The 27,590-nt window shown below is 48.2% G+C and overlaps 2 protein-coding genes across 18 annotated transcripts in view; one reads left to right on the top strand and one right to left on the bottom strand.

Moving 5' to 3' along the window:
- PFKFB2 (6-phosphofructo-2-kinase/fructose-2,6-biphosphatase 2) lies at positions 1 to 26,704 on the bottom strand. 17 transcript variants are annotated; one of them, XM_014739448.3, is made up of 17 exons: positions 25,141 to 26,704; positions 24,938 to 25,029; positions 23,666 to 23,773; positions 17,760 to 17,885; positions 17,166 to 17,262; positions 16,674 to 16,740; positions 16,462 to 16,536; positions 16,042 to 16,098; positions 15,017 to 15,141; positions 13,060 to 13,267; positions 12,477 to 12,623; positions 11,592 to 11,696; positions 10,693 to 10,822; positions 9,864 to 9,926; positions 9,533 to 9,597; positions 8,724 to 8,915; positions 1 to 2,014 (listed from the first exon to the last, which is right to left on the bottom strand). In XM_014739448.3, exons 3-17 carry the CDS (start codon positions 23,751 to 23,753, stop codon positions 1,952 to 1,954), a joined length of 1,608 nt encoding a protein of 535 aa, XP_014594934.1. In that variant the 5' UTR covers positions 23,754 to 23,773; positions 24,938 to 25,029; positions 25,141 to 26,704; the 3' UTR covers positions 1 to 1,951. The 17 variants fall into 17 exon arrangements, with proteins under 17 accessions (XP_014594934.1, XP_070122701.1, XP_070122700.1 ...); XM_070266594.1 differs by lacking the exon at positions 1 to 2,014 and adding an exon at positions 3,125 to 5,511 and having other exon boundaries at positions 8,736 to 8,915; XM_070266600.1 differs by lacking the exon at positions 8,724 to 8,915.
- Positions 26,705 to 26,762: 58 nt separating this feature from the next.
- C5H1orf116 (chromosome 5 C1orf116 homolog) overlaps positions 26,763 to 27,590 on the top strand; it is a 32,688-nt gene continuing 31,860 nt past the window's right edge. Inside the window, exon 1 of the mRNA XM_023640461.2 lies at positions 26,763 to 27,079. Coding sequence (XP_023496229.1) covers positions 26,900 to 27,079 — 180 coding nt within the window. The 5' untranslated portion in view covers positions 26,763 to 26,899. The remainder of the gene's footprint in view (positions 27,080 to 27,590) is intronic.

Here is a 27,590-nt window from a genome sequence, read left to right as displayed (position 1 = left end):
TTTTTTAATTCAAAATAACTTTTATTGTATTTCTTATTATAAAAACAATACATATTACTCACATGATTTAGCATGATTTTATTTATCCAGGAGATAAACTTTTCTCCAGGGAAATGTATGTCTTGATTTAAACTTATAATAAAAATCAATGAGAAAAAAAGTTTTCAAAAGAAATCCACTGTGCCTTAACATAGCTATTATCCTTTTACAGAAGACAGATACCTATATTCTGGAAATTTAACTTAAGGCCATACTATGGACATTAAACTTAAAAGCTCAAACCACCTAAATTCCTACCAGACGGACAACACAGATTACCTTACATTCTGATTAAATACATGCAAACACTAATGGGGACTTGAAAATACCTTACATGGTTGAATAAATAACTAAATAGAAGCACTTTCTGATCATCCAAAGACTGTATTTAGATGCAGAAAGAAGCCTGCACCACAAGAATGAAATCATTACAGTCCAGCTTGCCACAGGCAGCCAGATGCAAACCCCTGCTGGGAGCACTCACGAGCCTTTCTGAAGGCAGCTTTGTGGGCATAAAATAAGCTCCCAGCTGCTGGATGCTGAACTGCCTGCAGCCCAGCTCATCACATCTTAGGCAGCAGAGCTCTGTATCAAACACAGTATAAAAGAACCATTTGGGAAAAGCTGCATTTCATTACTTTGCTTGCTGCTCACCCTCTTGCTCAGCAAGTGGGCACTGGGGTGAAAGGGGAAAAAATTTTAAAGCTAAAAACTTACTATAAAAAAAAAGATTTTGCTTGTATGATGTAGCATCCTTTGGAGCTTCCATGCCCTCCTCCAGGACTAGTGACATAGTAAAATCACATCCACAGAGACATAGTCACCTAGCTTCTCTCTAAGGGAAACCACTGCGAGCTTGGTTCCCTCCAGCTCCCCGAGTGTTTCACATGAGAGATCGGTAGACCACAACAGGGACACTAGCTAAGAGGCAGGCATGAGAGACCACTTGCTCTTGGAGTCACAGCCACAGCTTTCTTAGAGACCACACATGGTGACAGACCCTACAGAAGCATGTGTCTCCTTGTATCTGTTTTGAAGCCACAAGAACTCCCTGGAAGAGTCGATTCCCAGAGAACCTTCTTTCCTTCTTCATGTGATGTAAAAGGCACACTACTTTCCCTCCAGCCCTCATTCCCAACCCGTGGAGAGAACAACATTAGCCCTCTTCAGCCATGAGAGGCACACAGATGAGACAGAAAATACAGCAGCGGCAAAAGAGAACTTAGAAGACGGGCACGCACTCTGGGCAGTCTTGCGGTCAGCTCCTGCCCTCGAGGGGCCGGCAACAAGAACTTCTCTAAACGAAAGGCTGCTGCTGACACTGCTCCTCTCTCACAGCAGAAGAGACGCTTTAGGGACTGACGTTCTCAGGTCCCTCCATTCACCTGGTCAATCTGTCTCCTTTCCAACATGACAAAAAAGTGACTGCTAATGTATGTATATTGTCCTCTAGCCTGCGCCCCCGGAATGGATGCGGAGCCCGGCTCTCCTGGCACAGCAAAAGCTTGCTGGGGTTCAGCCCTCCCGTCAGAAACAATTAAATCTGGGGAGGTGCGTCTGCACTTTAGCCAAAGAACAGCCAGCCAGGGCTAGTCACAGGGAGGACACTAAACGCCAAAACAGAACACGATTGGCCAACCTGGGCCAAACCCGGCAAAGGGATAATAAAAACTAATCAGTTCTGGCCATTAAACGTTTTGAGGCACAGAGAAGTTAAGTTTGTCGGTGTAACTAATATTTCCATTAGGCATGAGGGGAAGAAATGTGGTGATGCTTTTCCAGGCCTCATTTTGGTGGTTCCAAATATCCAATCCTCATTTAACTTCCTGTTCACGCCCCCGTGGAGCTGACATCCCAAGCTTTTCAGCAGATCCCAGTGCCCCGGAGAGGTCTGGCCCCAGCCTCCACATCATCAGCAGAGCGATGTGAGGGATGCTGCCGAGGAGGGCCTGTGCACAGCCAGCACGGCCTTTGCCTAGGAGCCAGAGAGGAAGAGAAACAAAGCCGTTACACCAGCACAGATAACAAAGAAAAGTGGAGCAGAACCCCTCCCTCGCTCTCCCCCGCTCCTCCACCGCACACAGGCACGGACACACTGGTGCGCTGGCGCACACCCCTTTACCCTCGGGAGCCAAACTCTAATGGCTTCGTCATGGGCTTCTTTCCCTGACCTTGTGACCATGTTGGACCAGGCCCTTCTTTCAGACTCGACCATAAGCTACATGCCCAAGACATGAGGCAGAGGCTGGAGGGAAGCCTGTGGTAAAAGGAGAGTGTGTAGGCTATGTGAGCCCAAAGACCATGCCAAGAAAGTGACGCTGAGGTCAGGGCCACTGGGCTTCTACAGAGGACGTCTACTGCCACAGCTATCCCAGTGCACTCTGAAATTGGTCATCAGGGCAGAAATCAACTTCTCACAATCCAAGACCTCACATTTTACCTTCTGAGAATTTCTTCCCCTGGGACAGTTTCTCAAATGTTAAATGTGCATCTGGGTCACCTGGTAATCCTGTTAAAATGAAGATTCTGCTTCAGTGGGCCTGGGACGGGGCCCGGGAGTCTGCATGTCTAATCAGCTTCTGGTCCTTGTTAGGGTAACAAGGAACAAGGCAGGAGAATGGTGACATAATTCCACCTGTATTTCCTGTCCCAGAAGTTAAATGCCGTTTTATCCCATTGGCTGTAATCTCTTTAGAAACAGGAAGGTCATATTTTAGAAGGAACAGCCCACTAAATTCTAAGGGGTCTCCAGAGGCTTTCTTTACAATAAATAATGAGTTACATGTTGCTAATGGGAGTCACAGCACAGTGTGGTCAAAGGCAATTTTTTCTTAATTCTTGTGGAGGTGCCAAAAAGTAAGCACAACTACTCAAGTTCCTGCATCTTCCATAATGTCCTTCCCATCTTCCCCAGAAGGTGGCGGAAGAGAGCCATGCCTAGACCTAGGACGCCAGTTATGCTGTGATCTGGCTTTGGCTCATCCGAGGCTCAGCCACTGAGCAGCAGGAGGCAAAGCTTTGGGATTGGGGGGTGGGTAGAGAACACAACCCAAAACACAAAACAAAAAACCCAGAAGCCTTCTGATAGGTTCAAGTTACTCAACAATTTTATTTACCCATTCTACACACACACACACAAAAACACATTTCGAGTACAGTTATACACACACCTTATGTGGATCTGAGTGGCATTGATCCAATTGATATCAATATCACCACACCAGCTTAAATCAGAATTCTGCTAAGGACTATAGTTCCTTCTTTCAGCAGAGCTGGGCCTAGGAAGTCCGCAGGATACCTCTATTGCTTGGGTTCCCAACTCAGTGCACTCCCGTTCAACCTAGTGGTGCTCAGCCTACTCCCAACCCCTCCACAGGGCACGGCTGGTGATCAGATCTCTGCTTTGCCACAGCAACACCACCGCCATTCAGAATGAGTTAAGCTTGTTACTTCAACACAATAAAAAACGTACACGAGCAATTCAGATATAAACACACTGAGTAGGTAAATAGTGGTCATAGATCCCCAGTGAAAGTCTTACCGGAAAGAATACTTTTGTCAACTCTTAAAACCATTTTTGAATGCAAAATATCCTTTGCATTTTTATTTATTAGATTAGGAGTAAAAGCCAAATGCGTGGCAGACTACAAATGGCAGCATCATCCAGTGGAATGCTACGTTCCACAGCAGGAAAGTTGAGGACACAGAGGTTCCGAAATGGATGCTGAAAGCAAAGTCCTGCCTGGAAGGCGGGGAGTGGAGGGGATGGCTTCGATAGAGGTAACCATTTCAGGCTTTGGGCAGGCACAAAGTATCATACAAGTGATGTACAACCTTTCATTTTCTACACAATGATGAGATTTTGGCTGCTACTCTAAAAAAAAAGTCTACTAAAAATCATGTTGTACAGAACATCCCCCAAAAGAAAACATATGGAGTGTTTACCTCCTTTCTTTGTAGGACACGTGCAATAGACAGAGAATTACAATAACGTGCATACACTACCAACTGGTACAATTAGAAAACAATCAGACTGTCAGCATATGGACTCTACCAGAGTCTGTCAGTCAGTCAGCACACAGACCCTACTACACTCCGTCAGTCAGTCAGCACAGGAACCCGCCTAGAGTGTGTCAGTCAGTCAGCATAAGGACCCTGCTAGAGTGTGTCAGTCAGTCAGCACACAGACCCTACTACAGTCTGTCAGTTAGTCAGTCAGTATAGGGGCCCTACTCCAGTCTGTCAGTCACCCAGAATAGGGATGATCCTACTGTAGTCTGTCAGTAAGTCAGAATACAGAACCTACTACGGTCCATCAGTCAGTCAGCATATGGACCCGACCACAGTCTGTCAGTCAGTCAGCATACGGACCCTACTACAGTCTGTCAGTCAGTCAGCATATAGATGCTAGTAGATAGGTCTTCCAGACACTATGAGTCTAAATTAAATTCCTGGACATACTTCTGATGTCTCTGTCACCTCTAGGGGAAGTCAGAGATCACTCCTGCCAATGCTGCAACCTGACTCAATTGTTATATATTTTTAAAACTAAAATATTTTAAAACACAAACAAGTCAAAATGTATACTGAAAAACCTGGGTAAATTTACCAAATTTCTTGAAAACAAACACAACATGGCTTCTGGGCTTAGCATGGACAATGAAATGTGCATAAGAATATATACCCCAGATACGGTTCTGTCAATTATTAGACACTTCCTCCCACATCCTTTGAGTACCCCAAGCACCAATAAGTTTCTCTGAAGCTCAGATCTCCTGCTCACAGAGAAACCATAAGATGGATTTATTTCCAAACAGCTCTATCATGTTTCTTCAAAATGCCAGGGACTCTGAAGATCAAGGGTTGCAAAAGGGAACACCCAGAACCTCACAGGAAACACTCAACCGTTCAGTCTAGGAATACAAATATATTGTATTTCTAACTCTAATTTCTTGGGAGAAAAAGTTAAAAAACCAAAAAACAGAAATCAGAGACAATGATATAGGGCAGATCACTAGCACAACACATATTTTAAAAACATTTCCTGGGGCTGCCCCGGTGGTGCAGCGGTTAAGTTCGCACGTTCTGCTTCAGCGGCCCAGGGTTCGCCGGTTTGGATCCCGGACGCTTGGCATGCCATGCTGTGGGAGGCATCCCATATATAAAGTAGAGGAAGATGGGCACGGATGTTAGCTCAGGGCCAGTCTTCCTCAGCAAAAAGAGGAGGATTGGCAGCAGATGTTAGCTCAGGGCTAATCTTCCTCAAAAATAAAATAATAATAATAAAAAGATTTTATTCCACTTTCCACTGAATGCAAAACAATCCCTTTACCAAAACAAAACCAAAGACAACACAGATAGAAGTAGGAGCTAAATTCCAATTTGAGGACTAGGAGACGGGAAGAGAAGCTAGTTCTCTAACTCTGCTTTACATTCCTCTTTCAAGTCCGTCACAGAACTCCTCATTCAGCTCTGAAGCAAGAAAAAGAAAACAGAATACACAGTGATTTTCCTTTCCCCATTTTATACACAGATTAAATGCTAAAGGCTTCACCTATTTCTCCCGTAACAAAACTGACAGCATCAGCAAAAGGTACCCTGGACACCCCTCCTCTGACGGATTTGTGATCCAGACATAGTCAGCACTGTGTGCACACTGCCCAGACCCGATCAGGAAGGACAGGAAAGAAAAGGTAGGAAGTAGGACTTCTCTAAAACTTGCAGTAAGAGCTCTGGTCCATTCTGTATTCTCTTGGCTCTAAAAAGGATGCTGAAACCCTTGCTGCTGTCAGGTTCTAATTTCTCACGTCCTATCTGAGAATAATAAGACCCCTACGGCTCCTCTTCTGGGGAAACAGACCAGCACAGGGGGAGAGTGGAGAAAATCAGCAGGCTGAGGGGCAGAACGGACACCCTAGAGACCTGTGCCTGATGCTGGGGTTTCTAACAGGGTGACATAACGCCACTCGTTAGGGAATTCTCTTCTCACTAAGAGTACGTAGTGCTCAAATCCAAAGGCTTTGGATCAAAACGCTCCTTCTCTCTTCCATGAGCTCTGAATCACTCTCACCGCACAGCAGGAGAAAAGCCCAGATGAAGGCTCATTTGGGCTAAAGAGACTACCAGCCAAGCAAAGTCAGACGAGGCAACTTTGTAAAAGCGCCACGCAGACCACCTAGACCACAGCTCGTTTCCACATGGGCAGGGACAGTCCCACCTGCCAACTCTTTCAGTCTCACGGCCACAGGAAAAGAGAAAAGTCAGGAGAGGTACACTTCAACGTCCACACTTAGAGACTCAACGTGTTGCTCTTTCACAAACATTCACTTATTATAATTATATGGCCTGTCTCTAAAATAACCTTCTTCAGGACAAGGACGCTGCTTCTGTTTCTATGTACCCTCCACCCCCAACTCCACCCAGCCCAAAGCCCCACAGACAAAGACACTAAGTGCACATTATGTAGTGGCTACACAGAAAGAGCAGGTTACCTTACATCTTGGACACAATTTCAACCAGAATCTAGTCAACAGCCTTTGGAAACTGGCTGTGATGTCCTACTCAGAACTGAAGAATGAAAAACTGAAGGTCACAACTCAGCTGCCTGTCATGATAACCTTTATCACCCTACAGGTTTTATCTCAGTACCTCTTCTCCAAGGGCTTAAAATTCCCCTATTACCCAGGGACGTTTATTTACATAGTGATTTGTTCCACAGTGCCCTGCAACGTAAAGGGTTAAAGATGGGGCCAGAACCTAGAATAACCCTGTAAAACACAGCAGCCTGACTTCAAGAGGGCGCCTTATTTAAACGGTGATCTGCTCAAACGTCCAAGTCCAGAGAACGGTCCTTTCAGAACCAGGAGGGATTCAGAATTCTTCCACTGGTGCTCCGGCCAAGGAACTATGCCAGTACTTCCCCACCCAGCTTCATAAAGTGGAGTTTTAACTTGGAGGATGAATCAGAATCATCAGGGAAGCTAAGTGAACACACACGTCCAGACCCCAAACCCAGAGATTCTGAGTCAATATTAAGCCTCAAGTGGACCCAGGCATGTGTATGTTTCACAATTCTAAAGGGGATTCTAATGATACTCCTGGAAGAGAACTGTGACAAAAGGTCTTCTGTTACCAGACAAAAACACCCTTGGCAAATAGCCAACTTGCTCTCCCTGGTTCCCTCTAAAAGACAAGTGGATGACTTTAAGATGGGGAGTCATCTATCGCTATTAAAAATTTCATGAGAACTCTAGGCTTGCCTCTCAGAAAAATGCACACACATTCAAACGTTTTGCTTACAAAATTGGAGGGGGAGGGGATGCCATCATGGGGCACCAAGGGGCTAAGCATTCTGGCTCTCAACATTTCCGTTTAACCCTACAGAGAAAACAAAAGGACAGAGGTGAATAGGTAAATACACACAGTCAAGAGCTGGACCCCCCAGGGTCCCAAAGACTCCGATGGACACCAAGATGAGAAAAAAGAATCCTCCGGTGAGGAAGGTTAAAGTCATCACCAGGCTTTTCCATATTTAGAAAAAAAACTGGTCATGCAAATAATTTTTTTAACTTAAAAAGGAAAGTTGAAAATACTGGGAAATAAAAAGTAGCTCGAGTGCACTCTTCTCTGCCTTTTGCCTTGAGCCATTCAAACACCAGTGGTGACTCCTGAATCAAACTCTGTCCTTCTAAACAGCCCCAGAGGTCACTGGCTGTCACAGGAAAATTGCTGGGTTGGCAAAGAAGCTGGGAGCCACTGGAGAGAAGATATGACTGTCCTACAAGAGCCCTGCAGGAGTGAGGGACCACCCCACCCTCCCAAAGCTCACTCCACAGCCGCCACAAGACCTATGCCTGGCTCTTACATGAAAAATATGAACCAAGATATTTCCTGCATACTGTGAGCCAGCTTCCCCCAGGGCAGCGAAGACAGGACTGTTTCTCACGAAAGGAGGCAAGAACTCTCACCCCATATACACCAGCAGCCTCCAGAGCCTCTGTGAATGTTCTGTAGCCTGAGCTGACCCTTGTACGACCTGGCTTGAGAGGAAGGGAGAAAGGAAAAGAAAGGCTGCCCGGGTCCAGATCCATTTAGGCCCATTTCAGAGAGCATCTACAGAACCCAGCCTTTTCTCTCGCCAACTGCCCCTCCCCTCCAACAGACACCACAATGATAATGCCACGCACCACGCCGGACAATCCAAAGGGGAGATGAAAGAGAGGGGAGAAAGCAGGGAAGTAGGGACTGTGAGCTTGGAGAGACAAAGGTGAATGGAAAAAGGGCTTCTGTGTGTGCCCCTCCACCCCGCCCCCCACTTTACCAACACAAGGACATTAGTGAGTTTTAGACACCAGGAATGGACAAGAACCAAATGTACGGGGCATGCTTAGCCTCAGCCCCAGCTATGCCAATCACCCCAGGGGAGTGCATCCCTTTCCCTCCTCCTCCAGACCACCCCAACTGAGGACCTGTCCCAAAACACCCGACTCGTCCACTTGCCCCTGGCGGGGAGATGTTTCACACTGCAGAGCAGCTAAGGTTGGTCTGGAAACACACGACCTCATGTTCTGTGTTAAGATCCATGGCGGGGTGTCGGGGGTGGGTGTTGGAAGTTAAATGATTCCCTGGTGATTAGTGACACGGGCAGGAGGCTAAGGCTGGAGGGAAACACACGGTTACACCACCGGAATGCTGACTTGGGTCTTCGGCTGGTCGGCCCCTTCTTGCATGTCCAGGGCACGGAGAGGGCTGAGGGGCTTGAGGGGCCGGCTCCCAACACTGTAATTTCTTGGACGCCTTATTGTATCCGAACTGGACAGAGGCGTAAAGCTGTTCCTTCTCATCCTTACAGGGGTTTGGTTCTTGGGGAAGTTGTTCTGATTGGAAACGGAGGGACACCACACAAATGAAAGCCAAGCCAAAGCTCACTCATAAAGGTTAAATAATGCCTGTAACCACAACAGATTCCTCCACTCCTGCTCCCTAGCAGATAGGGTCTCTCATAAGACACGGGCCATGGCCTGGTCCCCTCACCCCAGGAAGCTAAAGAGTTGTAGAGAGAGAAGCTCCTTGAGCATCATACTCCAGAGCAGGAAGGAGGCCCAAAGAAAGGAAGGGGCTCATGTAAGATCACAGAAATCACCAGGACAGACCTAGGAACAAACCCAGCCCCTGGACCCCACCTTCTAGGCTCCTCTGGACCTCTGAGTGCTTCCCAGGGGAGATCTACATTGGATTTCAACTAAACACTTGGCCACATTTAACTGGATTTCCAGGAGCCAACTTTCAAGGTTAGGACTCATGAAAGAGGTACTAATTTTACAAAAAATAATTCCAACGTCTCTTCCTGTTGGAAGTAAGCAGACTATATAGGTCATGAGTTTTGGATCTGTTTTCCTTTTGTATATAAAAGAAACCCCAGTCTCTTCATGTCAGAGGTTCAAAGACTTAAGGTGACAAGGAACCTGCATGTTCATTATGGCAAAATACTTACAGTTGGCTTGTCACGGTGAGTGTTCACAGCCTCCACATTGAGTTTAATTGTTTCCACTTTGCACCCTGAGAAGACAGAGGAGAGAGAAGAGGCCTTCAGAAAAAAAAGCTAAAAAAATTCCTTAGTTTCAGTTTGGGAAAGCATACCATAAAAGAATGTACATATTCCCAAATATATACATACATCCCTTTAAAAACGGAAGGCACTGATGACACTTCCCTGGTATACAGGGGTGATGAAGTCGAACTTCCAAACAAACTTCAGAGAAAATTCAAATATCCTGACCTTCCTCAACCCCCTCCCCCTGCCCAGTTCCTAAGCTCATAGTTACCGTAGGCGACGGGAGTAAGTTTGAAGATGGTATGGAGAGGGCACCTCAAGTACGGCAGCTCATCTGAAAGCAGAAAGACCGGGTGAGGGAAGTCTCTTAGTATGATGGAGGAAGGTCAAGTTAGGGGAAGAGAAAATCTAAGGAGCTCATGAGTTTCCTTTACCATGACCTAGAGTCCTACAACTCCTCCAGTAAACCCCAGACAATCAGCAAGATGGCCGCTAAAAAGCCACCCAAGCTACTCGGTAGCAAAGGAAGGAAATAAGTCCATTTTAGATCCTTCCATGCAGACAAAACAGAAGTAGGTGCTGTAGCCAGGGCCCCACAGAAGGAAGCCTGTGGCCCACCTGGGTACACCAAGGGCCACTCTGCAGGCTTCCCAGCAGCTCAGGTGGATCAGGAAGGGAAGGGAAGTATCAGAGAAGGCAGCAGCACTTCCTTACGGCTCTACCCAGAAACTGTCCTACCCTGAATCCGAAGGGTGAAGACGCTTCTAAGATACCACCCTCCTTGTAGCCAAAGCAACAAGCTGGGAATGTTCAACCACTTTTCTGATGCTGCCAGGAGTGTCAGCTCGATGAGGCCCCTTAGCCAAGCAGGATCAAGGGGCTCCAGCAGCAGCCACTCTCCACTGGGGGCTTTTGTACCAGCAGAGTAAATTCAATAAGGAGATAGCCAGTGGCTGCTGGGAGCCCCACACTGCTGCCTGAAGAATGTACTCCAATGTGAGTGGAACAGGGGGCGGTCCAGTTGCCAGGGATCCTGGCGCCACCCCGTGTCCAGCCCCTTCCCCATGGATGCGTCCCCCAGCCCTTCCCTCAAAAGGCACCTGCGCCCTTATCCAAGAAGTAGGCCAGGAGGCAGCGCATGACAGCCTGGTGGGAGATAACGAGGACATTGCCCTGCCGCTCCAGCTCCATGATGACAGGCTCCAGCCGCTGCACCAGGTCCTGGTATGACTGTGGGGGAAGTGAGGCAGGCTGGTAGGAGGCCAGGCACAAGCTGGCAGCCAAGTCGGTGGCTGGGTCCAGAGTCAAGAGGCCACTTCTCCTTCTTGCCCAGCTGGCTTTCCTCCGGGAGGTTCAGCAACTTCACGCTGCCTGCTAACTACCCCCAGCCCTGGTGTCTCTTGAGAATATTCAGACCTTTCAAGAGCAACATTCAGACCAAGAAAACTACAGGTCAAGAAAAGGAAATCTGAATTCAGCCTGTGTTAGTTTTATTTCCCACAGACTACTACGCAGAGTAGAAGGCAACAAGAGGCTCCAAGTGGTTTCCCGGACCTCTGCCGTTCTGTTTTATCTTCCTTTGCCTCTGACATCCCTAGAGTATGAACCCCTAGACCAGGAAACAGCTTAAAACACCAAAGATGACAGGGACAGCATTCACCTCCCATATATTTCCTCGGTGCCCACACCTGCTCAGGTAGGGCTGGGATTGAGGGGATGGAATGAAAAAAAGAAGTAAAAAAGATCACGCTGATTCTACAAAATACTCAACACAAAAGGCTATCCTGTCACCCTTTTCCCTGGAGATATTAACAAATTAATGAGGCATTCAACGGCTTAAGCTGAATTAAACATAGTATGGCCCAAAGGGAGGAGGATAAACTAACTGATGCCTTGACCACCCTTTCTAAATCCCAAAATCACACTCAGTCCTTCCCCCAGATTAAAGCTAAGCCCCCAGCAAAGGTCTGGGCAGTCACCTCATTGAGGGGACACTCACCTCCCCGCCAGGATATCGATACAGATATTTCTCTTGATCTCGAAGTGCAAACTCGTCCGGGTACTGCTTCTCAATCTCTGCATAGGTCATCTCCTCGCACACGCCCTGCAAGGAGCCACACGGGCTTGAAGAGGTAGACTGACCCACACAGCCCCACCCACAGAAAGAAGACGACACTGAAGAATGCTAGCTTCCCACAAGCGCCCGGCACCGTGCGGGCGGTCTCCTGGCCCGCAGCTGACTGGCCAGGCTCTGGGGCTTGCAAGGTGGGGCCTCCGCAGAGATGAGGCAGCTTCTCTAGCTGAAGCTGCCACTTTCGCCGACTACTGTGGGGAACTTACAGGTCCAGAGAAGTCAGCAGGATCAAAGGAAGGGAGGCAGGGAAGGAGGGGCACTGAAGGGACTGGAGAATTCTTGCAGAAGGCATAAAAGGGTACAGAGGAAGGAAAGAAAAAGAAATGTCCACTTTTGTGCTCTGGGAGAGAGAGAGCCAAGAAAAAATTTGGAAAGGACTTTTCCAGAATAGCTGACCAAATGATCTAAGCAGAAATTAAAGAAGTGAGTTGTTAGCTATTTCTTTTTCCAGGGAGGAAAATATACAAAGGAACCAAAGGGAGCTTCGCTCTCCCCAGGTACCAGAGTGGTTAGGTCAAAAACGGGTCTGGGTCCCAGCACTGGCACAGGTGCTCAAGCAGGCAGGAAGCCTCAAGTGGGGGTGCAGTTGTTCCCACTTTCTCCCCAAAATGGCCATAGACTAAGCTTCCTCGGAGGTTCTCCTTGGTGGTTCTAGTTTTCTAAATAAAACTGCCCATATCATGACTTCTGAGCTCCTGCCTGAAGAGGAGACTCTCGCTGGCCTTTCAGCCCCTGCAGCTTCCTACTCACAGCGTCAATCTCATTCAGGATCTTCCACTGCTCATAAGTCACCCCCAGGGATTCAGCAGTCTGGATAGTCCTCTTCAACTGGCTCGTCCACACTTTGAGGTCTGCTATCTCTTGTTCCTCCAGAAACTTCCTGAGAGCCTGGGCAAACTGGGGTTTGAAATAAAAATTTTAAAAGGAGGGAAAAACATACACACACACACACAACTGCTAATTTGGCCTATAAAGACAAAGGGTATGCATGACATGGTCAAAATCCAAAAGGTGCTACCTAGTTAAGCTAAACCCAAGATGAAATGAACTTCAACTGGGGCACCCTGTACTGTGCAAAGCACACAAGTCACAGCCAATAAATATCTGATGGCTGAGTGACCACAGCAGAAGTGGTTCCAAGTTATTCGCACTCCATACAGCAGAGCTAGAATCAGTGAACCAGAAAACGTCTTTAGCACTTGCCTGACTATCTGAAACCACAGCCTAAGCCCCAGGGGGATTTAGGAAGGAGTAAAGGGATAAAAGCGATGACCTCCACCATGCCCTTCTAACTCTAAGCCTAGGAAACCCAGCCTCCTGGCTCACTGCCCACCTGCTTTCCCCGCACCGAGAGGCCAGAGTCCCCCCCGATCTTGCCCAGGAGGTTGAACTCGCTCTCTCCGTGCCGGCAGAGGTAGATGGTGCGGGGCTGCACGTGGATGTTCATGAGGTAGTAGACGATCTTGCTCTGGATGTAGTCCTGGACTCTGTTCACCAAAAACCGCTGGCCCACGTTTATCACCTTGATGAAAGAGAGATCCCTGGGACAGAGGAGGAAAAAGTCCCCTGAGTATGCAAAGCTGAGGATGACAGTGGGAGGAGAAAGGATCTCCAGTTACTTCCAGGCTCACAGAAGCGCTTCCTCCTCTCCCGTCATACCCGCCTCCCCACCTCCCCCACATTTCAGGAACGACATGGTAAGACATGGATCACTCCTCAGGACTGAGATGAAGGAGAATTTCCTGAACTTCCAGTCAGTCAGTTCCAGTTCCCGAGTGCCTGTACTGTGCCATGCAGGCCTCCCCTCAGGGACTGGACTAGATGACCTGAAGATTTTGCTAACTCTGAAATGTGGTGAGAAGCACAACCCACTTCGGAGGTGGTCGAGACCTCGCCACAGCACGGCACCCACCAGCCATGAGCGAGGAGGCGGGGCAGAACCACAGATGGAGATCTCTGTGCATTCCCCACAGCCACCCAAATCAAGTCTCTCTCAGAGGCACTTCCATACGCTGTTTGCTTGTGGCCATCATGGAATTTTTCTTCTTCTTATTAAAAGAACACATGCTTATTCCAAAAGAATTTCAGGAAAAAAAGGTAGAATGATGCAAATAAAAATCACCCACAACCCTACCACCAGAGATAACATCTCTAAACACCCACACACATTCTTCTAGAATGTTTTTCTACGTAGGCCTTTGGGCTAACTGAAGAATACACTGTTACACCATATGTAAGGCAGTGGTTTTCAACTTTTGTATTAAGGAACACCTCCAAATACTAACATTCTAGGCAACAACTTTGAAGCAACTGAAAGACTCAAAACATTAAGCAGATCATTGAAGCAATTTAACAGTGGGCCATGCAGGCTTGTCTCGCTTGGCTGCACAGCTGTATTCTTATTTGAACAGAACTGTTAACTGCCCCAACTGCACGCTTTTCCATGTGCACAACGTGGACTCTACATTTTGCTATGGCTCTTATGGCTCACACACATCGAGTTAACCGTCCTCTGTACCACATTGCTGACAGACACTGCCATAGTGCTAGCATTGATCAGACATTTCTCTGAGACGGGCACGTTCCTGAGGACTTGAAAGAATATATATATGTGTGTATACACATGGCACAATATATATTATGTTTTATATAAATATATATTTATTATTATATACATTGTTATATTGCACATGTAATATACGTGCATGTATACATACGTATTAACATATATATTTTATATATATACACACACAGATAATAAACTTCAAAAATTTATCAAACACTGATGACACACCCCTGAGGAGTGTCCTACAACACCTAGTTCAACACCCTAGTTCAAAACTATTGATCTAGAGCAGTGGTTCTAGATGGGGGTGATTTTGCTCCCCAGGGGACATTTGGCAATGTCTAGAGACATTTTTGGTTGTCATATCTTAGGAGTGTTGCTGGCATCTAGTGGGAAGAGGCCCGGGATGCTCCTGACCATCCTACAATGCACAGGACAGTTGCCCACAGCAAAGAATTATCCACTGCAAATGTCAGTAATGCTGAGGTTGAGAAATCTTGCTCCAGAGGATAGAGGGAAAGAAGTGATGATGAAAAATACTTCAGTGTTCAAGTAGGAGATTCAATCCACGTGGAAGCCACAAATCCACACTGTGTTTCTCTAGAATGATGTAAACATTATAGGCCTGGATTGTCAGAGGGAAGTTTAGGGACAGAGGGAGAAAGGCTCTTTCTCAAATGAGCCTCCTGCCTTGGGCCCTTCAAACCACGGCCTGAAATCTTACTTGTCATAGTTGTCTGGATCGAGGGGTCGATAGGTGACTTTGTAGCACTCAATTCTCTTCAGGAAATCCTCCATCACATTCTCCCTGTTCCTTTCAGGGTAGTCAGGGCTCGACACCTTTACCTCCTAGAATCAAAGGAAGAGCAGGGCCTGGTCAGAGGTCTGCCCTTAACAGTCCTCCTGCAAACAGCTACTGCTAAGTAAAGAAAAGGGAGTCCATAGAAGTGGCCTTTCACTGGAGCGTTGGCAACCCCATTCATTGAGCAGCCCCTCCCCGTCCTGTGACCCTGGCAACCAAGAAGGGAAAGACAACTGGGGAGTCATGTGCCTGCCCTTGGCTGAAGGACAGAGGCAGTCACGCAGCTGAAGCTGCCCGAGTCCAAATCCCTTTATGTACCTTCCTGGGAAAACAGAATGGGCTTCAGTTTCTCCCCATGCCCACTCAGAATAGGGTGCTTGATCAACGCATGCCCGACTTGGACCAGATGCCTCTTCCTCAGACAATCCCAAGTTCCCATGTTGCTGAGAGCGCATCACCATGATACCATGCACAGACGTCTACTCGGCACAGCACAGCACAACCCATCAAATGGCCTGACGCTGGCCTACGCTGCGACCACACAAGGCATGAGGCACTCAGCGCACAGAGTGTCGACCTGAAAATTAGACCTTTAGTGGGCAGAGGACCTTCCTATAAGGTGGTCCTAACAGAAAATGAAGAGTGTGATGGGGTCTAAGGGCATACCTGGGCCTCAGCATCCAGCTAACACTCAGGGCCAGGACTCCTACTTGGCCTCCTTTCAACAGCTAATTCTTACTTTATTCCTTAAAGCTTCAGTTTCCTCTCCCAAGGGAAGAGTGTAGAAGTACAAAATGGTGCTCTGGCAGATCAAAAAGCTCACTCTCTGATGTTAAACATATCTATTTCTTTCTTTCATTACCCAGTTGACTCTCCCCCCTCCCCCACCAACACACACTCAAGGCACAAAGGATAATGAGGTGGTGGTACACAGGGGTGTCACCCACCAAGATGTTGGCAGCGATGACATCAGGATCATCACAGACAGATTCCACGAAGAATACCTGGCCAGGGAGAGAGGGCAGTGATAAATGAGGCAAAAATGGCCAGGCTGTTAACTAAGAGCGCATGCGCAAACCTGCCCCACCCCAGCCACCATCTCCCAGGACTTTGTTTCACCCAAGTGGCCTTCGAGGCCTCTTCATTTAAAAATAGCTCTTACCACATCCCCAAGGGCCTCAGACATACAGGCTAAGGGTCTGAGAAAGGACCTGAAAGAAAACACTCAAGGACTCGGGGTTTGCCCAAGAGAAGAGAAGCAGATATCCAATCCTGTCGTCACCGGCCAGAGTCAAACAGGTCCACATGTCCCTCCTAACTCCCACCTCCACGCATGCCTTCTCTTCCAGCATGGAGTCAGATCCTACCTTGAAGGAATTCTCCTTGGCAAAGTTCAAAATCATGTCCCTCCTCTCCCTAGTGGTATTGGTGGCATCAAACACCTGGGAAGAGAGCCCACAAGGTAGATGACTGCGGAGCAAGAAATGGAATCCCACCACGGTACACCCACGGTGGGGCTGTGCAGCCAGGCTGCTGAAACAGTGGAGACCAAGACAGGCGAGAGGCAGGTAAGGCTTACCGCAATCTGCCCGTTCTCCTCAGTGAGATACGCCTTAACGTCTTCCAGTGCCACCAAAGCACACTGCCTGCCATGAGAGCAGGGGAAATCAGCAGAGTAGAGCGAGACCAAGCTCAAGAGTAGCCAGAGACACGAACAGCGGGGCTGTTACAGGAGTCACGTCCCTTCCTGCTTAGTTTTCCCGCTGGCCAAAATTTTCCCCTAACTAGACTTTTCAACTTCCCCCACTGAGGTTTTCATACCATCATCTATCTTTCCCCTCCCCCCACCCCACGCATATATCTTATCCCTCTGTAGGTTGAGTCTACAAGTACACATGCATCTCCCCGAGCCCTGTTCTACCCGCCCAAGGCCTAGGTGACCTGTCTAGCAAATAACTTCCACTTAAAATCCCCACAGGAATTTACTGAAAGTAAAACCAAGCGTCAACACATCCAGTCTCGTGACGGCCAAGGGAGAGCCGGCCCAGAGGTCAGGCCTGAGCAGACTCACCTGCGGATCTTCATGGCCTCCTCATTGTCGTGCCGGAAGAAGTCGTAGGACTTATAGGACTTGACTGCTTTGCGCCGATACACCCCAAGGTTAAACACTGCAGAACACACCAGCACCCTTCAGCCGTGAAACAATACACTGGCCCCACCAAAGGGGACTTCTTGGTCTAATGTCAGAGTAGCCAAGGGGATGGGAAAAACACTTTGGTATGTTGGGAACAATAACACATTAGGAGCCAAGTTAGGTTCGAGTTCAGACTTAACTAGACCTTAGACAATTCTTCAACTGTCAGAGTTTCAATTTCCTCAGCCACTTTGGCTATTTCACAGGGATATTGCTAGGATTAGACAAGATGATGGATATGGAAGGGCTTTAAAAAATGTAAAGCCCTATGCTACCGAAGGTATTCCCTCAAAACTAGGCCAATCCACCCAGACCAGGAGGAAACGAGTCTGTGAACAGGGAACAAATCCAGTAAATCTTGACGCAACCCCTGTTTCTGCCAGGAGCACTGTTAACCTAAGTCTCCCGGAGGCCGGTTAGGCCCAGGAACCGATGATTTCCCTTCTCAAGAAATGAATGACCTGCACCTACCTTTGGTGGGTACCCCAATCCAGTTGAGGTAACGCGTGAGTTTCTTGGACACGTAGGTTTTTCCCCGGGCTGGCAAGCCAATCATAACAATGAGAGTCGGGGAGTTGGTCATGTAGGATGCCCACGCTAGAGGAAAAGACACAGAACAGAACTAAATGACTAGGGGCCGAGAAAGGTCCATGCACTGGCCCAGGAACTTCAGAGTCGCAATCTCATTTAATCCTCACACATCTCAGTGAGGAAGGGGTTCAGGAAGCCTGGGAAGGCAAATGGAGGAGAGAGAGGGTGAACTCTCCTAAAAGAGAGTTAGAGGGTCATGTAGATGTGCAGAAAGTACCCAAACCAAGACATGTCTTCCTCACATGTCCAAGGTCTTCACAGAAGTACCCAAGTGGAAAGAGGAAGAGAAGTGGTGAGGATTAGAAAGAAAGTAACCACAGCACCTTCCTTAACCTGAGAATGTCCAGTAACACGAGAGTGATACAGCTGTGAAGGAAGGTCTTGTGCCTGGGGATTCCAGCAGTACAGAATTGAGCTGGCTCCTGTAATGGTCAAATAGTTTCTACCCTGAGGATCCATGTATCCCTTCAGAGTCACGGGCAAGAATTAGCTTGCCCACTGCAAAAAGAGCCTGGCCTCAAGCTGTTTCGGCCTTTGTACTTAGGACACGAGCTTAAGTCAGAATTTCTTAAAATTTACCATAGTGAGATTTAGGCCGTGGCAAAGCCCACTTGACACAGGTTCTGACTAGATCTCAGGAAGCTTCATGGTAAAGCTAGCCCACACAGCATCATGGCCAGCCTGCCTCAATGGCCCACACGAAAGCAAGACAACTTAGAAGCAGGAACAGTCATCGGTCTACCCTTCCTTGGGAACTTATTTCAGGAATGCTCCTTCACAGAGATAGGTCTCACTGGACAGGTGGGGCAAACTAGAAGCTCAGAGCTCAGTCAGGTGACTTGCCTAAGGACCCATGATGAGTCACGGGAAGAGCTGGCACTCGAATCCAGATCTTGTGTTTCCTCGGCAGCTTTTCACCATAAAGAGCCTGTGATTCCTCACCAGCTTGCTCACAGGGGCTGGCTGCTCCCTGCCCTCCTGCCACAGAGGAGTGGGAGAGGGACTGCACTGCTGCTGGACACTTTCCTGGGGCCAAGACCCAAACTGAGGTCATTCTGGGAGGGCTCAGGCTCTGCTGGCTCCTATGAGGGAAGGGCCTGCACAAGGACAGGAAAGGGAAAGAACTGTCCTCGCCTTCTACTTCCCAGCACTGCTTTTCAAAAGGGCGCCCTGAAAGTTGCTGCTGCTTTTCTGCCCTGGGACAAGGTGATCCTGTAAGGCTAAGAAACAGTTCAGTAAAACTGGGGTACCTGGATGGGAAAGTCATCTTTCATCTTTTGAAAAAGGAATGTAAAACGATCTCAATGCAGAAGTGGGCACAAGGGCCTGGGCAGAGAACAGACCTCAGCAGGAGGAGTTTCCTTAGGGCTGTTGGGCAAGAAGTGCTCAGAAGCCAAAGAGTGGCCCCGTGATGAGGGAGGGGTGGATGTCCAGACTCAGGGTTGGAGCACTTGACTTTTGGTCCTTTACCCACTGTGCACGTGGAAAATTCCCGGGCCTCGGCAGCAGGCCCTCCAAGGCAGGTAATGAGCAACATAAATGATTTTCATCTCTGTACAAATAGGGAGCACAAAGGCAGGCACATGCCACCCTGAAGCCTCCACTGATGTTAATCCCTGACCTCTGACCCCTAACCAGCAGATTGCCTCTGCCTGGGATCAGCTGCCTCCAGTTTCAGCAGTAAAATCCTCCTGAGTCTTCACTTTCTCCGGCTCAGCGCCACACTCTTCTCAATCCCCCAGGATGTGGCTCATTACCTGCATTGCTAGGCCTGCTTTGTCCACACCTTCCAGCCCATTAGGCACTTCCCCTGAAGATCCTGTTACCCTCCCTGAAGCTGAAAATGAACTGATATTTGGAAGCGGCTCTGAAGCCAACCACGGAACCAGCTGCTCCGTGTTTACTAACCTGGACAGAGAGTACTAAGAACAAAAGAAAACACAGGTCACTAAGGACTCCCCACAGTGCCCTCCAGCACCACACCTCCCACCCCTGCACATCACATCTCCCCCCCAACCCCCCCCCAACACACACCTGCTGCAACCAGGGCCTCTCATTTTCCGGAGTGCAAAACTAAGCTACACTTCCTTTCTCAAATTGACACACCAGCAAAACTAGGAACATTCTGTCCTGCCTGTTAAAAAACAAAACCACTACCACCAAGACCACAACCACCACCATCACCACCACCTTAATTTGAATAGTAGATACTTCATGCTGATTAATTTCAGAAACAATTTAACACATCCCTTGACACCTAACGGAAAGCTGTTGCAATCCTGAAATTCTGTTCTGCCTTCTTTACACAAGGTTTAACTCACTTTCTCAATCTTAAACTGATGTTCCCTTCATGAACCCACTGAGAGGAAATGAGGGCTTGAAAACTTCCCTCCTGTAGACAAAAAAACTCAAGCCCAGAGAAGGGAAGAGCCTGGCCCACCACTCCACAGTAGAAAGTCAAGGTCAGGGCTCTGACCAGACTCCTGGTTTCAAGAGAGCCTATTCAGTCCCAGCCACCATCTCCTGTTGGCACCTGATGAAGGGAGCCATTGCTAAGCACAACTGTGCTCTCGACTCTAATCCTGAAGGGTGCTCTAAAACGCCAATGGTTCCAGGACTTTTCATGAGCAAGGTCTTCTCCCACTATTTCTTTTAAATAGGCCCAATATTTTTGAGATATGCTGCCCATTAAACTATGTTTCATTAGTAATATCTTCTTTTTATTTACCAGAAGTCATAAAATTGCTGATTATCTCCTGCTGTTTGAATGATAGGCTTGAAATATCCAAATTCTGCAGCCAAATACTAAGAAAGTTAATATTTTAGTTAACCAGTCCAGCTGTAGTTGATAATGCCCAATTTCCATCAAGCACTTTGAAATATTAAAAACAGCTTACAACATAAAACTTTTTAGGAGAGCAAATTAGTAACACTGATCAACATTTCAAATGTGCCTCTCTCTTCTCCTATTAACTCTGGAGGAAACGCTGCTAGCAGAAACATGCAAAGTGTGCAAGGACGCTCACTCTAGCACTGTTTGCAAGGGCAGACATGCAGACAACACAAATGTCCCTCGGCGGAAGGTGGCATATCCACACAGTGTAATACGACACAGAATGAGGTAAATCTGGATTTACTGACAGGGAAAAATGTCCGCAATACAGTAAGATTAAAAAAAAAAAAGGAAAGGGCAGCAGAACAGAGGATGCACAGTGTGAACCGATTTCATTAATGGGATACACTAGAATAAGATGGGAAGAATCAAATTTAACAGGACAGGAGAAATTGTGAGAGATTTCTCACTTTTCTCTTTCAGTATCGTTTGATTTTTTCATGAACATGTACTGCTTCTGTAAATAGGGAAAGGTACACATGGGAACTTTGTTCCAGACCTCATCAAATTATCAAATAATAAAAGAAACAAAGAAAAAAAAAGCAGGCAGACCTCCCCCTGCCCCACCAATTCCTGCTTTCACAGAGCCCTGAAACATAATCTGGGCACCTTAAAGGCAGCCCAGCCAACACCTCCCCTTCACCCCCATCCCTGGAGCAGCTCAAGTCCCAGTAACGCTCCTTTGGAGGTTCTGGCTCCCTAAGGTCTCTCTGCAGGCCCCCAGCACAGTCACTTCCCAGAGTCGCAGTCAGGCAGCACATGTGTAATTAGCAGCAGGGATCCCGGTGCAGCTACTCATAAAGCAGCGGCCGGCTGTGGACACGAAGCAGCCAGGGGAGCCTGTTTCAAGATACAGACAAATAACAGAGAAAAAGGGAATAAACGAACACATATGCTCCTAACTGCACTTCTCCTTTGACTACAGCTATGATAGCCTCACAGTCCAACCAATGGGGGGAGAAGAGAATGGGGTAAATGAAGGACAGGAGCTTTAGGACAAGCCAGATGCTTCCAGTGGGAGAGAAGAGAGTGAAGCTTGGAAAGGAGAAATCAGAGCCCAGAGCAGGAATTAGTCTAGAGGACAGGAAAGAGACCTGAGATTACTACTTCCAGGACTAATGAAAAGCCCTCAAGGCAGAAAAACCACAGAAGAGTTAAGAAGGCAGGTAGGAGATTCCCATGGAGGATAAAACAACTAGAAGGACAGACACGGGGCATTATGCAGGGTCGGAGACTTCCAGTTATCAACTCCCTCCCCTCCAGTTCTCTGCTCTCTTTTGGATCAAGTGTCCTAGTAACATGAGTGCACCTCTCTTTAAGATGTGCATCCTGTACCCCAAAATCTGACTTACAACATTGTTAAACCAGAGAAGAGAACATTCTTTACTGAAAATACAATTCTTTGCAGGGCACTTTTAAATAGTGGGCTTCCAGCACAGCATTTAGAGCATAATTCAATTTATATATTACGTTTCAGGAATAAATACAAAACGCAAATAGAGTCACCAGTGAAAAATAACACATCTTAGCTGTGTGCCCAACACTTTTCTACATGCCTTCCCACATTTACTCATTTAATTCTCACATCAATCTGGGGGAAGGTACTATAGGTATCCCCATTTTATAAAGGAGTAAACTGCGGCATGGAGAGGGGCAACTTGTTCAAGGGCACCCAGCTAGGAAGTAGTAAAACTGGGACCCAAACCGGCAGTCTGACTGCAGAGGCTGCACTCAAACATCATACTACACTAGTTATCTCCCCTAGGGTATTTGCCCTTGGTACCTGGCTTCCTGCCCTGGCAGAGAAAGGAGACTCTAATCACAGAGGTGCGCCAACCCCAGGATCACATCTAAACAAGCTGACTCTGCTGCAGCTCAAACCCCAGCAAGCCTCATGGGTGCTGGTGAAAGACTGTCATCACTAATCATGAGACTGACAAGAGCGTCACATCAAGGTCAAGGCTCTGGGGAGGGCTTTGAACAAGAGATGATTCCAGGTCTCATGCTGGTTGGCTGTTTCCACCTGCTGATATATATAACCACTGAAGTGAGAAAAAGTGACGGATAGGGTTCCAAAGGAAAGGTGCGATCTAGAAGCAGGGGCAAAGGTTAGCATTCCTTGAGGTCCCCTGAAACATCTGGGGACCAGTTGTCCAGGACCTTTTCGGATTGGGCTATGCAGCCTTGCAGTCTTAATGATGCTTAGGAATGCAGACGCACGGGGACCAGAAATGAGGCTTCATCTCTCTGCAAACCCACCCGCTGTCTCCATCTAAAAGATTGGCATGGAAATGCTCCCGCAAAACCTGTCGCTGCAGGAAAGAACCTGCAGGGAAATAGCTTCTAAAGTGCAAAGCCTAAACCTGTGTGAAAGTTAGGTGCCCAAGACACACTGAGGAGTCACCTGTCAGGGCTGATTCCCCGAGGCCTGCAGAAATGAGCTCCTGGCTCTGGTGTGCAATTTCTGCAGTCAGCAGTACCCTCATCACGCTTAGCCCAAGAGATAAAGGGAAACTGTCAAAAGTATCAGCCCCAAGTAATTCCTGCACCCCGCCACTCTGCTTTCCCCACTGTGTGTACAATAATGCTTACCTTAACTATCAACATCAATCGGAGTGTGAAGATACCCCCAGGAGACAGAGATTCAGTTAAAGAAAGAAGTAAGAAAGTAAGAAAATGCTGGGCTATACCAGCAAGCTAGCCCCAAGGACAGACGTTTCACGGAGCCAACTTGTTTCAGACAGAAAATTCTCCTCCTCGTAGACTTTGTTTTAAATTTTCACGTCAAAGAATTATTTCTCACTCCCACCAAGCACGAGTGTCTCAGATTACAACTACACTCCCAAGATAAAATCCTAGGAGAGAGCAGCCTCTCCTCTTTTTTAGAACTCACAACATTTCTTCTCTGATATTCGAAGGTTTGAGGTTTTTGTTTCACAGCTGTTGTTCTGCTCTGAGGAAGATGCAAAATTCCCAGACATGGCAGCTCTTCAGGAGTCGTCTGGAAGAGACAAAAGGAATGTAAGGAATCGAAGGAAGGAGACATCCCTCACAACCCTCAGTGAAGAGGATCAGTGCGCCATAAGAACCCCGGGCCAAGAGTCAAGTCCGGCCCTTTCTCCCGGTTAATAGTTACGCGCCCTTGGATAAGGCGTGAACTTCTCCAGCCCTCTCTCCTCATCTATAAAGAGAGTTGCACTAGAACTTGGCACTAATAACGCTGACAAGAGTTCACATTCACATAAATCATCTCCTATAATCCTTCCAATAATCCTGTAATAAGGCAGATTTTGCTACCATTATTACGTCTCCCCGTTTTACAGATTGAAAAACTGAGGTTAATCAAATTAAGTGGCTTATCCAAGTTCTTCCTGATCTCAGATTCTAGTTGAAGAACGTGGGGAGAGGAGCGACAGCAGGTGGGGGTGGGTGGGTTGCGAATAGATAAGTTCATTATCGTAAAGTAATTGCAGTTCAATGGTAGGATTCAGTTCTGAAAAAAACGAGAGACGTGAGGAAACCTCCAACATGATCCCTGAGGGAAAACCTGGACTCTGAGGCAGCCCTAGGACGTCACCATTTCTCCTCTGGTGTTCTCATTCTCCAGTCCTTGCTCCCACCCTCTCCCCATCTATCCTCTGGGGCGCAAAGAGGTGGTAAAGGACTTCCCCAAGGTCACCTGCAGAATAAGGGGTAAGTCCTGACTCGAATTGGGGTAGGAGAGCCCCGAGCTCACTCCCTAAACCCAGACAAGGGACTCGTGAAGACGGAAGGTCGTATCGCTTCAAGGACCTTACTCTGTTCTTCCAGTGACCACACAAATCCTCCCACCCACAGCAGCTGCGGCTCCCAGCCCCTGAACGTCCGCATTCCCCGCAATGCCCGGGGGCCGGCACGTCCCCAGAACAGAGAGGCATCTTCGTCCCGCACCTCATCCGGGTGCACCCAGCCCCCTCTTCCCGCCCGCCCATGACCTTCCAGGGACTGAACAGCCGTCGCTCACCCTGTGATCCCTCCTAAGATCCCTTCCGGCAGTGGCCCCGGCACTTTCCCCCGGAACGCGGCAGACCGGAGCCGACAGACTGTGCCCGGGGTCCGGGTACACCAGTCACCGGCAAATCACGTGCTCCTGCCTGGCTCCGCCCACTCCTGCGTTGGCCCTCACCTGGAGAGACTCGTCGACCAATCGAGCGCCCGCAGGCTCCAGGGGGCGGGGCTCGAGTCGGAATCTCTGACGCCGGCTCCAGGAGGACGGAACTGTGAAGGGGAAAGACGACTGGCTGCCAAGTTCCCCAGCACTGTCGAGGTTGGTTGCATCGTTGCTTGGCAACGAATAGGGCTGGGGGCGGGGTTAATAAAAGGCATTACCTTTTTTTCATACTCTCGCGAGAGTGGACTAAGTAGACGTCTTGAGAGGGTGTGACTTTTTGGTGACAGGAAAACCTTGCAGAGATTAACGCTTTCTTCCCTGAATCCCAGCGGGATCTCGTCAGATCTATAAATTGGAACGTAAGCCTTAGAAGTTGCTCTGCTAGAGTAAACTACCACAGCGCTTGAGCTGACGACACCTATAGGGATGTGCATATCCTTCCCTTAGGTCAGACGCTGTAACCTGGGAAAATCACTGCTCTCATCGCTGAACCAGGAGCTTCCCTGGACCTACCCACATCCTCCAGGGGACTTCTAACCACTTTCTTTATTCTCCCTCCTACCTCCCACGCTATACCGTCTGTTACGCTCAACTCGAAGAACCAAAGAGAAAATTGCTCCAGCAGAAAATCGGGTCATGAAAGGTGGGAAAAGATGTAAAGATTCCATATAACTTATTCAGAGGTGGCAGTGAGCTTGCACTTTCAAGCGAACTTTTCACAGTTGCTCCCAGGCCTTTTTGATGCTTGATTCTGTGGATAAAGCCACTCTACGCATGGTAGGGCTTGCTGCTCTGGATCCACGGTGAAAAAGAACAACGAGTATGGATTTCTTGGAAGAGAGATAAATTCAGATGTCTTTATTCCTCCTTCATGGAGATTAAATTCATCCTTCAAAACAACTCAAATAGTATGTCCTCTTTGGAGCTTTTTACAACTCCCAGTGTTATAGTCGCCCTCTCTGTGCCCGTAAACTGTCTTTGTCCATTCAGCAAGTATTTACTGAACACCTATTTGCGAGGCGCAGTCCTTGGTTCTAGGGATCCAGGGTTGAAGAAAGGTCACATAATCTAGCCTTATCACGTGGCTGTGAATCCCAGTGGTTGTGCGTCCTTTACACCCCACCTCTCCCGATTACAGTGAGTACTTGTTATTCCGAAGGCAGGAATGGAATCGTCCTCGTATTTGTATACCCAGGGCCTGAACTGGAATCTGGATGACACACCTTAGTCCTCTTCATTCTTCCTCCATGTACTGCCCTAGACCCAGATGCTGACCGCATACTGCGCGTTCGGATGTGGCAAATGGACATTTTCAAGTTACTGTCTCATGGAGGAAAGCCCAGTCGGCCGGCCCCCTTAATTTCAATGAGTCAATGTTTGCTGCAGCCATGAGTCCGCCTAGTCACGAGTACCTGACTGCTTTTTGACAGGTCCTTTGACTCACTGAGCATTCTTGGCATTCGTTTGCGTTCTGAACTATGCTTCTGCTTCTCCCGGTGTAGTCTGGAGGCCCCGACTTAATGATTTCTGACCTCACTAAGGGCAAGGTTACATTCCAATGTGCTCGATTCAGGAACTCCTTCCCCCGCCCTCTTCCCTTGAGCATATATGCTGCCGACGCGGAGGACACCTCACTCGCTCTACAGGTAGCAAGACCACTTATACTTAGGAATACGGATAAATCTTCATCCTTCGGCTCCTGAAGGGTGGGGGCGAAAACTTGTGACTGAAAGAGAGTTCGCGCTTCTTGAAGTGCAAAGGGAGAAACGGCACCAAAGTATCGCGAGAACTGTAACCACCCTCTCCTTCTCGCGATGTTTGGCCCGGCGAAGGGTGGCCATTTTGGAGTCCACCCGGCAGCTGGTTGTTCCGGCGGCGAGTGCCAGCCAGGTGCCGGGACCAAAGCTGGCCACACGGGTGTCTGGCCCATGGGTAGCCGGACCGACACGATGTGGCGGCTCCGCTGCAAGGCCAAGGATGGCACTCATGTTTTGCAGGGGTTGTCCAGCCGGACCCGGGTGCGGGAACTCCAGGGCCAAATTGCCGCCATCACCGGGATCGACCCCGGCTGCCAGCGAATCCTCGTCGGATACCCGCCCGAGTGCCTGGATCTCAGCAACGGGGATACCATTCTGGCGGATTTGCCCATCCAGTCAGGTAAGGAGATCGAGGCTGGGGCCGGGGAAAGGACGGGGAGGGGCGTGAGGGAGAACAGAACCAGTCAAGGCAAGGTGGCCGTGGGTCAGCTGGGGGCTTTGAGAACGAACAAGGATGAGGATAGATTAAAGAACAGAGGACTCTTACGGAGGCCGGGGCAAGTGTCTAGCAACTCCTTGACTTTATACATGGTTGAAAGACACGGGGGGCCCAACCTGTGTGAGAAGCCTTGAAGCCCACTCGTCCTCAGTCTGCTTTCTGGTCTCGCTTGAGAACATCTCATTCATTTTGTTTTCCCTCTCCTCCCAAAAAACTGTTAAAAAGTAGGACCTGTTTTCTCTGTCCTGATGGTTCTTTTCCCCTGTATCACTGAAAGATGATAGCAGGTTTGAAGAATGCAGGATATACTCTTCTTTTTTGCTTTCCTGGCTCGTTTCTGCAGTCACCTTTGTATATACTTTGACAGTTAAGTGTACTTATTTTAGAGGTTGCTTTCACATGTCCACTAAAG

Source organism: Equus caballus, chromosome 5, assembly GCF_041296265.1.
Source record: "Equus caballus isolate H_3958 breed thoroughbred chromosome 5, TB-T2T, whole genome shotgun sequence".
Lineage (NCBI taxonomy): Eukaryota > Metazoa > Chordata > Mammalia > Perissodactyla > Equidae > Equus > Equus caballus.
The sequence above is the reverse complement of the archived record's forward strand: the minus strand, read 5'-3'. Positions and strand labels throughout refer to the sequence as shown.